General features: G+C 43.6%; 1 protein-coding gene across 11 annotated transcripts in view; it reads right to left on the reverse strand.

Annotated features, from left to right (window-relative positions):
- mrtfba (myocardin related transcription factor Ba) overlaps positions 1–13,343 on the reverse strand; it is a 324,052-nt gene that overhangs the window by 73,178 nt on the left and 237,531 nt on the right. For all 11 annotated transcript variants that reach the window (XM_072481794.1, XM_072481799.1, XM_072481798.1 and 8 more), the window contains one exon: positions 11,760–11,825. In XM_072481794.1, the coding sequence (XP_072337895.1) occupies positions 11,760–11,825 (66 nt within the window). The remainder of the gene's footprint in view (positions 1–11,759; positions 11,826–13,343) is intronic.

The following is a 13,343-nucleotide window of genomic DNA, read 5'->3' on the forward strand; positions in this document are numbered from 1 at the left end:
CCGAGAGGATCCCGAACTATGAAATCATTAATCAATCCTGTCTCATTGCACAGGACCAGATCTAGGACCACTTGTTCCCTCATCGGTTCCATTACATACTGTTCTAGGAAACTATCGCGGATACATTCTACAAACTCCTCCTCAAGGCTGCCTTGACCGACCTGGTTAAACCAATCGACATGTAGATTAAAATCCCCCATGATAACTGCTGTACCATTTCTACATGCATCAGTTATTTCTTTGTTTATTGCCTGCCCCACCATAACGTTACTATTTGATGGCCTATAGACTACTCCTATCAGTGACTTTTTCGCCTTACTATTCCTGATTTCCACCCAAATGGATTCAACCTTATCCTCCATAGCACCGATGTCATCCCTTACTATTGCCCGGATGTCATCCTTAAATAACAGAGCTACACCACCTCCCCTTACCATCCACTCTGTCCTTCCGAATAGTTTGATATTGGATATTTAACTCCCAGTCGTGACCATCCTTTAACCATGTTTCAATAATGGCCACTAAATCATAATAATTCACGATGATTTGCGCCATCAACTCATTTACCTTATTCCAAATACTACGAGCATTCAGGTAAAGTACACTTACGTTGGCTTTTATACCTCTGTTTTGAATCTTAACACCTTGATCAGTAACCTCTCCTAAGTTATATTTCCTCTTAACTTTTCTCCTAATTTTCCTTGTCGTTAGAACCCATATCTTCATGTAACAACCTGCCGCGTCACTTTCCATTTCTGTTTTTACTTCCTGTTTTCTTCCTTTTAGTATTACTGGGCCTGTTCACTGAGCTCCCCACAGTCACTGTACCTGGTACTGTCACCCTTTTTGATTTTTGACTATGGTTTCTCTGCCTTACACTTTCCCCCTTTCTGACTTTTGTTTCTGTCCCTATTTCACTACCTTCCGACTTCCTGCATCGGTTCCCATCCCCCTGCCACATTAGTTTAAACACTCCCCAACCGCTCTAGCAAATAGCCTCCCCAGGACATCAGTTCCTGTTCTACCCAGGTGTAAGTACATGAAAAAAGGAAATTAAAGAAATTACATAATAGGGCAACACAAGGTACACAATGTAAATACATAGACACCGGCATCGGGTGAAGCATACAGGGGTGTACCGTTAATGAGGTTTCCTGAGGAGGTATAGGCGCTGTTGTGCTTTCTTGGTGATAGCGTCGACGTGGGTGGACCAGGACAGATTTTTGGAGATGTGTACCCCTAGGAATTTGAAACTGTTAACCATCTCCACCTCGGCCCCGTTGATGCTGACAGGGGCGTGTACAGTACTTTGTTTCCCGAAGACAATGACCAGCTATTCAGTTGTGCTGACATTGAGGGAGAGATTGTTGTCATTACACCACTCCGCTAGGTTCTCTATCTCCCTCCTGAATTCTGACTCGTCGTTATTCGAGATCCGGCCCACTATGATCGTATCGTCAGCAAACTTGTTGATGGAGTTGGAACCAAATTTTGCCACGCAGTCGTGTGTACAGGGAAGTATAGTAGGGGGCTAGGTTTGCGGCCTTGCGGGGCCCCATATTGAGGACTATTGTGGAGGAGATGTTGTTGTTTATTCCTGCTGATTATGGTCTGTGGGTCAGAAAGTCGAGGATCCAGTTGCAGAGTGAGGAGCCAAGTCCTAGGTTTCGGAGCTTTGACATGAGCTTGCTCAAAAGGTGCCGAATGCAGAGAGTTTAAAGATTTTTAAGGCAGAGATCGATAGATTGAGTTGACAAGCAAGAGGGTGAAAGATTGTCGGGGGTAGGAGGAATGTGGAATTGAAGTTACAATCAGATCAGCCACGATCTTATTGAATGGTGGAGCAGGCTCACGTGGCCTACTTCTGCCCTAGTTCATACGTTTGCATGTTCGTTTGAATTTAACAGCAGTGGTTCACTGTATGTGGTCTCACTGTACTTACTGAATACCTTTGGGTGCTGTAACATTGCAGGTACTGGTTTGATCCTTGAGCCTGGTTTAGAATGTCGCAAACTCACAACTTTGAGCTGTTGTTACTTTTGGTTCTCCACCCCAACTCTAGCTGTTCAAAGTGGTGTTCTGAAGATCTGCTTACAACTGCAGAGCTAACCTGGTGTCCATGCGCTGCTGCCATTTCCTGCAACAAGTCAGCTTCCTCCTTGTTCACACTAAATGCAATTTGAAATAATTTTAACGATCCAAAGAAGGTAATAACTTTTGGAAATCTGCGCCACACTGGTTGTAATTACATTGCAACAGTAAAGTCAAAGCATTGCCAGATGTCCTGTGAGAACTTATTGCGCGTGCCGGTCATTCGATTAATGGCTTTAGTACTCAATTCCAATGCAATTCTGGCATTATTAAAACAGTGAAAAAAACAACAATAATTATACAATGGACCAACACGTTTGCATTGATTTACATCACCAAGGCATATTCAATACATTTAGAAGTGCTGGTTATGATGCTAGTAGGCCGATTTTTATCTTCTACAATGGGATGATTGTGCCTTTAATGATCGATTGCATGTTATCCCACAGTATAATTGCTGATTATTTTAAAATGACGTAGGCACTATCCTGAAAATATGAATGCTATTTCATTTTGGAATCCCATGGATTGGGAAACGCACCTGGGAAAGTTAGAAACAGCCCTGCTCTGCGACCACAAGCCAACATCCTCAATGGTCCAGTTGGAACACTGATCCGAGAAGCTGCAGATTGTCAATTCACGTTTCCGACGGGAAATACATCACAGCCAGTGGCTGCCTCCACCCAGCGGGAGGCGGCGCAGCGGGAGGTAAAAGATGTGAAAAGCAAACACTTTGAACGGTGTAAGGATTTCTATTACAGCATACAAACAGGATGTCATGCACCAGGGTTTTAGCGTTTGTGGGCTTCTCAAACTTGGTCCAATAAGGAATCATAGAGAAACAAAAGCACAAATTAAATAAATATATCATCTACAAATGTTCTCTGGAGGATGTGGTTTCTCAGGGGAGTGAGAATAATTGGATTGTTCTTTCAAAGAGCCAGCACAAACAGGATGGGCTGAATGGTCTGCCCCTGCATTGGATGTTTCTGTGACTATGAATTTATATAACCTGCCGGGATTCGCCGTTCCGATTTCACCTCGCTCCTGCTGCCAGCGTGATCAGGGAATTTGGTGCTCGGCCAAAACTCCATTCACTGCAGCGGGAGCGGAGAATCCCGCCGGCGTGAACGGGCGGAGAATCCCGCCCATGGTTCTTCAGCCACTGACCGCTGTGGCCACCTGAGTTCAAACCTGCTGGAGTTCTTTAGACCAGCGGCACCCGCTCTTCGCTGGCTGCTTCTGGTTTTACCCATCTCACTGAGGCTGCTAAAGGAGTTGCTGACGTGCGATTACCACTCTGCGAATGTCCTGGACAAAATAGTGTGGTGAGAATGTAACCAACTGCAGCAAACATTGTTGTTGGGTTTCTAGTAAAAACGGTGCACATAACATCAACAACTATGGGTGAGAAACCGAACCTTCTATTATCTGGGAGGCTGTTACAAGTAGCTACAGTCAAAAAGTCAAATATATATCACGTCCCACTTTTGGTGTCCGTGAATTTATTTTTAAAACAAATGACAAAAACGTGTTGGATTTTAAACACCATGAACCACCCGTATTTTAAGCCTCCATCCACCAACTGAAAGTCAGTACATAATGTATTGGGACAACTCTGAGCCAAGATGCGCGAAGGATACATTCTTGAGACTGGTGTTAAAACACGCAATTTGTGGTAAGGATTTACTACGCTGCAGTAGTCTAGTAATACTGCATTTTGACACGGGGTGTCGAAATGTGGAAAGCATTCCATTAACCAGCGCTAAAATTCCTTTCCGTGCTGAGCACAAAATGATTCTTCTCCCAGTTTTAAGTCACTTATGGCCTGGGTATTCCTTGGTGGGAGGTGAGTGAGTGCGGGATGCGCAGCTGCAGGAACGGATGGGACCCGGCCAGTGGCCTTGTGTCAACTGGCAGCTTGTACTTCATTAAAACAGGAAGTATAAAAAAAGATCTGCTCCATGATAAAGTGAAAACAAAGCCCCTGCAAATCAATCTAATTCTACATTCATTTGGGGAGGGGGGGGGGGGGGGAACAATTAGTGCTGTAAACGTGTTCAGCTCCTGGATTCAGCCCTTCTCCCTCCTTTTACATGACAAGTTTCTGGAAGCTTGTCAATTGTGGTTTAGGGATAGAATCACTGCTACGATGAAGGCTCGCCGTCTCATCGAAATATTTGTGACTAACCTGCCGTCCCTCCAGTCTCCATTAAAACGGGAAGTGGACGATTTGGGTTCCTGTTCAGATTTTGAGCTCTCCAACCTCCCGCTTGAACCAAGCCCACCCATTTTGGGGCATTAAAATGATCCCCATGCAATAAATGGAGGGCAATTCCATAAGGCTCAAGGGGCCTTTCGCAATCCTACAAGTCTTTGAAACAGCATTCCTTTGAAATTTTTGGTGAAAGTTAATGTCGTGGGACAGAGATTGAAAGACTACACTTAAGATCCATCTTTTCATAAAGGAAGATGTACTGGGAATGCCAAAAAAATGTTAGAATGGAAAGGAACAAAAATTGGTCAAGTAAACGTATTATAAAAATAAATAGAAAATGTAATCCCTGGCTTATTCCAAATAATTAAAACTATGGATTGTGCCCATGACGCCAAAGGTCAAGCTTTTTGTAGTCATGAAATTTTTTAAATATCCCTGAATATTTCAAGCTGTCTACTACCATGTAATTAACTCCAACGCCCACTCTGATTGGCATGGCCTGCAATTAACCCCCAGCCGGATATTGCGAATACCAGTTGATTCAATTTAAGTAATACAGAGCTGTATGTTACTTCTGTTTTCTCTATTAACAATCAGCCACTGAATGCTTGCACAGATAGAGTTAAACAATAACAACACACATTTAAATAATGGCTCAATCATAGAAAAAAAATCCCAAAGCAGCATGTAAGGAGGCGATGATTGTGCCTTGGTGGGCCCTTTGACAATAGAAAACAAAGCTATCAGCAAGACAAAAATAGAACCCACATGGATAACGATAAGAAATGATAAGGATTAAATTACACTTGTAGATATGGTCTACAGACTAGTACCAGTGATAAGGAGGTGGAGGAAGAAATGTGCAGCCAAAGTAGTAAGGAATTGAGTAAAAAAACAGAACAATACTCGTGCAGGATTGCAACTAACCTGATATTAATTGGATAGAAGATGTGGGAAGGATAAAAGGGAATGGAGCTCCTACATTGTGGACAGGACCCTTTTCTAACCCAATCTGTAAAAGGACCAACAAGGAATTCGCTATGGATCTAGAAATGGGGAATTAACCAGTACAGATAACAGAAAAGTAACAAATTATACTCACAGAGCACCCTTAATGTAATAATAATATTTTGTCACAAGTATGAAGTTACTTTGAAAAGCCCCTAGTCGCCACAATCCGGTGTCTATTCGGGTAAGCCGGTACGGGATTGGACCGACGCTGCTGGCCTTGTTCTGCATTACTAACCAGCTGTCTAGCCCACGGAGTTAAACCGGCCCATGAAAGGTCCCTAGGCATTCCACAGGGGTATTATTAAATAATGTTTGACAGAAAGCCACATTAGAAGATATTAGGTCAGATGATTTGGTCAAAGTTTCAAGGCATATTTTAAAGGAGGAAAGCAAACTAGAGAGGCAGAGGAGTGCATGGAAGAGATTGGGTCGAAGCAACTGAAGGCATCACCAAAAGAACAAAGAAAAGTACAGCACAGGAACAGGCCCTTCGGCCCTCCAAGCCCGTGCCGACCATGCTGCCCGACTAAACTACAATCTTCTACACTTCCTGGGTCCGTATCCCTCTCTTCCCATCCTATTCATGTATTTGTCAAGATGCCCCTTAAATGTCACTATCGTCCCTGCTTCCACCAACTCCTCCGGTAGCGAGTTCCAGGCACCCACTACTGCAGGTCAAGTGGATTGGCCTTGATAAATTGCCCCTTTGTGTCCCAAAGATTAGATGAGGTTACTGGGTTATGGGGATAGGGTGAGGGCATGGGCCTAGATAGAGACCTCTTCTTTCCAAGGGCCGGTGCAGACTTGATGGGCCAAATGGCCTTCTTCTGCACGTTAGGGACTCCATGAGACGGGCAGCAATGTTTTGGATGACCTCATATTTACGGAAGTTGGAATGTGGGAGACCAGCCAGCAGTACGTTAGAACAGTGGAGCTGAGAGATAACAAAGGCATGAATGAATATTTCAGTCGTAGATGAACCAAGACAAAGGTGAAGTCAGGTGACGTTATGGGATAGGTTCAGGTGGTTTTAGGGATGACATGAAAATTACATTGGAAACCCATCTCATGTTCAATGTGACACCAAGATTACAAACTTAATCTGGCTTAATTTTAGGCTACTGCCAGGGAGGGATGGAGTCAGTAGCGAGGTGAACATCTAGGAAATAGTGACCATAATATAACCCTTTTTCAGAGGATGATCAAGAAGGACATAAGCATGGTGAAAAGCAAGCTAACAGATTGAAGAAAGCTGATTTTGAGGGGCTGGGAATAGAACTTGGAAAAATAAAATGAGCAACAATATTGAAAAACAACAAAATAAAGCAACAATGGGAAACACTTAAAACTGTGTTCAACAGAGTGCAGGAAAAATATAAAACAAAAGAATGCACTAACATTAGCGAGATGCCATAGATTAATAAAGGCAATAAAGGTTAGGAAAGAAGCTTTCATTAAATACATAGACAACAGATGAGTTCACAGTAAGAGAGAATACAAAGAGATTAGAAGAGAAGTAAAAAAAAAAAAAATGGAAGACTAAGGGAACTATGAAATCAATACATCAAGGAACTTAAAACAAAGCAATAAATTATTTTACAGGCACATCAATAGAGAAAAAGGCTGTGAAGGGAATAGGGCCAGAAAGCAATAAACAAGATAATATCACAGAAATATTAAATTTCACTTTAGCATTTAGACCATAAGACATAGGAGCGGAAGTAAGGCCATTCAGCCCATCGAGTCCACTCCACCATTCAATCATGGCTGATTTCAACTCCATTTACCCACTCTCTCTCCATCGCCCTTAATTCCTCGAGAAATCAAGAATTTATCAACTTTGGTCTTAAAGACACTCAACGTCCCGGCCTCCACCGCCCTCTGTGGCAATGAATTCCACAGACCCACCACTCTCTGGCTGAAGAAATTTCTCCTCATCTCTGTTCTAAAGTGACTCCCTTTTATTCTAAGGCTGTGCCCCCAGGTCCTAGTCTCCCCTACTAATGGAAACAACTTCCTTACGTCCACCCTATCTAAGCCATTCATTATCTTGTAAGTTTCTATTAGATCTCCCCTCAACCTCCTAAACTCCAATGAATATAATCCCAGGATCCTCAGACGTTCATCATATGTTAGGCCTACCATTCCTGGGATCATCCGTGTGAATCTCCGCTGGACCCGCTCCAGTGCCAGTATGTCCTTCCTGAGGTGTGGGGCCCAAAATAGCTCACAGTATTCTAAATGGGGCCTAACTAATGCTTTATAAAGCTTCAGAAGTACATCCCTGCTTTTATATTCCATGCCTCTTGAGATGAATGACAACATTGCATTTGCTTTCTTAATTACGGACTCAACCTGCAAGTTTACCTTTAGAGAATCCTGGACTAGGACTCCCAAGTCCCTTTGCACTTCAGCATTATGAATTTTGTCACCGTTTAGAAAATAGTCCATGCCTCTATTCTTTTTTCCAAAGTGCAAGACCTCGCACTTGCCCACGTTGAATTTCATCAGCCATTTCTTGGACCACTCTCCTAAACTGTCTAAATCTTTCTGCAGCCTCCCCACTTCCTCCATAATACCTGCCCCTCCACCTTAGTAGGAAGATATTTCGGGTAGACAGGACATTGAATGATGAGATGAGCCATGAAATAAATGCATTTGAAATAAGAAAAGGGGATTTATTTGCTAAACTATTGACATCAAAGAGGACAAAGCCTCTGGTCAGGGTGGATTGCAACATTTTAAAAGAATTCAAGGTAGAGGTAGCAGAGGCATTACAAAGAACAAAGAAAAGTACAGCACAGGAACAGGTCCTTCGGCCCTCCAAGCCTGCGCCGAACATGCTGCCCGTCTAAACTAAAATGTACTACATTTCCTGGGTCCGTATCCCTCTATTCCCATCCTATTCATGTATTTGTCAAGATGCCCCTTAAATGTCACTATCGTCCCTGCTTCCACCACCTCCTCCGGTAGCGAGTTCCAGGCACCCACTACCCTCTGTGTAAAAAAACTTGCCTCGCTCATCTCCTTTAAACCTTGCCCCTCGCACCTTAGACCAATGCCCCCTAGTAATTGACCCCTCTACCCTGGGAAAAAGTCTCGGATTATCCACTCTGTCTATGCCCCTTATAATTTTGTACACCTCTATCAAGTCGCCCCCTCAACTTCCTTCATTCTAGCGAGAACAAACCAAGTTTATTCAACCTCTCCTCATAGTTAATGTCCTCCATACCCGGCAACATCCTGGTAAATCTCTTCTGCACCCTCTCTAAAGCCTCTACATCCTTCTGGTAGTGTGGTGACCAAAATTGAACACTATACTCCAAAGTGTGGCCTAACTAAGGTTTTATACAGCTGCAACATGGCTTGCCAATTCTTGTACTCAATGTCCCCGCCAATGAAGGCAAGCATGCTGTATGCCTTCTTGACTACCTTCTCCACCTGTGTTGCCCCTTTCAGTGACCTGTGGACCTGTACACCTAGATCTCTCTAACTGTCAATACTTGAGGGTTCTACCATTCACTGTATATTCCCTACCTGCATTAGACCTTCCAAAATGCATTACCTCACATTTGTCCGGATTAAACTCCATCTGCCATCTCTCCGCCCAAATCTCCAAACGATCCAAATCCTGCTGTATCCTCTGACAGTCCTCATCACTATCCGCAATTCCACCAACCTTTGTGTCGTCTGCAAACTTACTAATCAGACCAGTTACATTTTCCTCCAAATTATTTATATATACTACAAACAGCAAAGGTCCCAGCACTGAACCCTGCGGAACACCACTAGTCACAGCCCTCCAATGAGAAAAGCATCCTTCCATTGCTACTCTCTGCCTTCTATGACCTAGCCAGTTCTGTATCCATCTTGCCAGCTCACCTCTGATCCCATATTTAATAATTTGTTATAAACGGATGTAATGCAAGAAGACTGCCAGATGGCTATTGTAATTTTCATACTTAACAGAAGCAGAATTTTCCTTGGGAATTGTAGACTGGTCAGCTTAACATTGCTGGTAGGAAGAATAAAGGAATATCTACCAAAGGAGAGAATAGAAGAACATTTCGAAACAAAAGCTGCAGTTTAGTCATGATGACCATGCTGGTTTAAACTCAGATCGGGGCGTCCCTTAAAGATGGTGCCCCGATCTGTGGAGCCGGCTGGTATTTTCCTCTCATGTGCACGCCAGGTGGGTTCAGCGGTGGAAACGGAAAATATTGCGAGTCGTGCAAAGTCGCATTTTACATTGCCATGAAGCATGATGAGATTGTCACCTCCCCTATCTGTAACAGGCCACATTCCACAACGTACAATGTCGAGATCATCATTATAATACATTTACATAACACACACCAGAATCATCCCCACCCCCTGTCAAAACCCCAGCTACGGCAGCACGATGGCTGAACGGTCTCTGAAGGTGTGCACCAGATTCGGGTCTAGAGCAGCAATCAAAATGCACATACAAAAAAGGCAACGGGAATTTGGGTTGCATGGTCATAAACAGAGGATCTTCTCCCGCAGACAGGTGCCTGTATCAGATGGATCAAAAATTGTTATTCTTGGTACCTCAGTGTTGCAATACATTTGCGGGCAGCACGGTAGCATTGTGGCTAGCACAATTGCTTCACAGCTCCAGGGTCCCAGGTTCGATTCCGGCTTGGCTCACTGTCTGTGCGGAGTCTGCACATCCTCCCCGTGTCTGCGTGGGTTTCCTCCGGGTGCTCCGGTTTCCTCCCACAGTCCAAAGATGTGCAGGTTAGCTGGATTGGCCATGATAAATTGCCCTTAGTGTCCAAAATTGCCCTTAATGTTGGGTGGGGTTACTGGGTTATGGGGATAGGGTGGAGGTGTGGGCTTAGGTAGGGTGCTCTTTCCAAGAGCCGGTGCAGACTCGACGGGCCGAATGGCCTCCTTCTGCACTGTAAATTCTATGAAATCTATGAGATGAGTTTAATTACTCATTTAAATACACTGATCTGGTTCATGCCCAGAGAACCTGTGAAACTTCCAGATTAACATTAAAGTAAATACAAATCATAGAGAGATGAAGACCTTGATTTTTACGATCTGCAGGCTTAAGGTACATCGGATTCCGGCAGTGGGCAGTGCAGCCAAACAGGTCAGAGAGGTAGAGGTTCAATCGTAATGTCAGGGCTGACTAGATTCACTAGCAGCCAACAGGTTTGCGTGAGAATTGTTCTGCGGAAGGCCACATTCAGTGGCTGGTGGCATTGGTCAGCTGTGGTTAGCAGGAGGAGGGGTTCCAGAGCAATCACTGTGGGACTGGAGAAAGCTGGGAATTCGCTCGTAACAGATCAGGGGAGGTTGTGAATTTTGTCACGTTGTGAATTTCCTTCTGTTTAGCATTGGCGAGGTTGCGACTTTCCCTGTGTTCAGCATTCAAGGAGGACTTGGGCTTCTCCTGGCTCATGATGAGTTCAAAGAGCAGGAAATTGAGGAAGTGTGTGGGATTCCCCCCACCTTGACGTTAATATCATGACTTTTACAATTGCATTTTGAGCAGGTGCCTCGTTCAGGGTCTGAACTGTCACCATCAATGTAACAGGAAATGGGGAGGGGGCTAAAATCATGGACTAATTTTGGTTAGAGCAGGGGTTGAATAACGGATTATGAAATTTGTTCATTTCAGGGAGGGTCACAGGGATGGGTTAATTACTGTAACCTCACAAAATGGGAGATTAAAAATGCCAAAAGAAGGCTGAAGATTTTAAATGCAAATGTCGGAAATGGTAAGTCACAAATGGAATTGGTTTTCCTGATGTGAGAATGAATTCTGTGAGTTTAGCCAAAAATCTCCCCTCCCACACTTGTATTGTACATATAACTTGCATTCAAGTTTTACAGCTATGAATTCATATCACCACGTATCTAATTATTGAAACTGTGCACATCCCGTTCACAAATCTACTATTAGGTATCAACGGTACGTAGATGGGAATAATCGCTGGAATATAGATTGTAAAAATGTACACCATATGAAATGACATGCTTAATCAGGTTAATTCAGCAGCATCAGAATAATATTGAAATCACTCAAAGCTTTCAGCACACTAAAACGTACATTATTAATTGATTTAAATAGTTTTGTTCCTCCATATCTGCTAGCTGCACAAGTAACGTGGAATCATAGAATGTCAGGCTTTTGGTACAATACAGAATTGTGATGCGTATGGGTTTGGAAAATGTTTCTGAACTAAAAACTAGATATCCCAGCAATATTGTATTAATAGCACCTTTGGGAGTAAACATTATAACAAATCATAAAATAAGCATTAAATCCGAGGAAAACTTTACTACTTCAGTGGAATGGTACCTGAAAGTTGATTTTAAAATGTTCAACAAAATCCTCTTTATAATATCTGCTTAGTGAAGGGGTGTAAGATGTGTGTGTTATAAATTTAAAGTATCTTACGTGGCATGATTCCTTGGTCCACCAGCTGTTCCCTTGTCCGTCTCTGCTGTAGTTTTAATTGAAGTACTGTCAGGGAAAGGAAGAAAGAAAATGCAAAATCAGTACAGATAAAGTGAACCGCAATGGCCCATAAACAAGCCATCAATGGTGCGCTGTATGGCAAGTTAGACTGGACTTCAGTTTCCTAAATAACTGTCAAAGTGATCATTCACTGTTGATATCAATCTGACCTTGCTAAACAAGTTGCTATGCATGTCAGAGTGGCTGCCTTTATTTTATACTGATAACTGGGGTTTCCATTGTATTAATCAGAGCAGGGACCCGGGTTCAATTCCGACCTCGGTCTGTGTGTGGAGTTTGCACTTTCTCCCCGTGTCTGCGTGTGTTTCCTCCGGATGCCCTAATTTCCTCCCACAGTCCAAAGACGTGCAGGTTAGGGGGATTGGCCACGCTAAATTGCCCTTAGGTGGGATTATGGGGATAGGATGGGGGATTGGATTGGGCCACGTTAGTGTGCTCCTTCAGAGGGTCGGTGCAGACTCGATGTGTCGAATGGCCTCTTTCTGCACTGCAGTGATTTTAGATTCTATGATGCCTCAAATATAATCTTCTGTTTCAGCATGAGGAAAAATGTTGCAGCCTGATCAGTTCCTACACTCAACCTTCACTGGGCACAGAATGCAAGACGGAGCATCAACTTGGTGGTGAGGTCCGAATTGCATCATTGGACCCAGGTTTTTTCACTATAATGAGGCTCTGGCCTTACCTGCAGTGCAGCGAGGGCCTGACATGTCCCCAAAACACAAGGGGTAAAATAGCAGCCGACTCAAGTGCGTTGCCAAGCTGGAGAGCTGGAATAGCTATTTCAACACCATCATGACTCATTCTCATCAGGTTTGGGAGGGACTATAATTGACCATCAGATGCCAGGCAGACCTCAATGAAGGTGGGGTATAATTTCACAATGTGTTTACTAAATCATGATCTTGGAATCCCTTCAGTACAGAAGGAGGCCGTTTGGCCCATCGAGTCTGCACTGACCCTCCGAAAGAGCACTCCACCCTGACCCACTCTCCCACTCAATCCTCGTGACCCCAGTTAACCTGCACATCTTTGGACTGTGGGAGGAAACCCGAGCACCCGGAGGACACCCATGGAGACACCGGGAGAACATGCAAACTCCACAAGTCACCCAAGGCCGAAATTAAACCCGGGTCCCTGGCGCTGTGAGGCAGCAGTGCTAGCCACCGTGACACTTGCAAAAAAATCAATTCCATGAAGGTGCACAATACGTAACAAGTCAAAGGTTTTATTATATCAAGACAGTCAACCATTTATCATCAAATTTGCTTTGGGAACTTGCTTTACGGTAAACACCCATCATTTTAATTTTAAATATCCTAATACAGCCTTATCTAGCCTCTGACACTTCATGTTCACACTCATACCAACAGATTAGAAAGAAACCCAGAGTTTTATCTCATGCACGTGAACGTACCATGGTAAAGAGTATTCAACATTTAATATGTCAGATCCACAAATGTAGAATTGAATATTTCCCATGTCAAAGCAGCTTTTTATCCC

The sequence above is a fragment of the Scyliorhinus torazame genome, chromosome 17 (genome assembly GCF_047496885.1).
Source record: "Scyliorhinus torazame isolate Kashiwa2021f chromosome 17, sScyTor2.1, whole genome shotgun sequence".
NCBI classification, from domain to species: domain Eukaryota; kingdom Metazoa; phylum Chordata; class Chondrichthyes; order Carcharhiniformes; family Scyliorhinidae; genus Scyliorhinus; species Scyliorhinus torazame.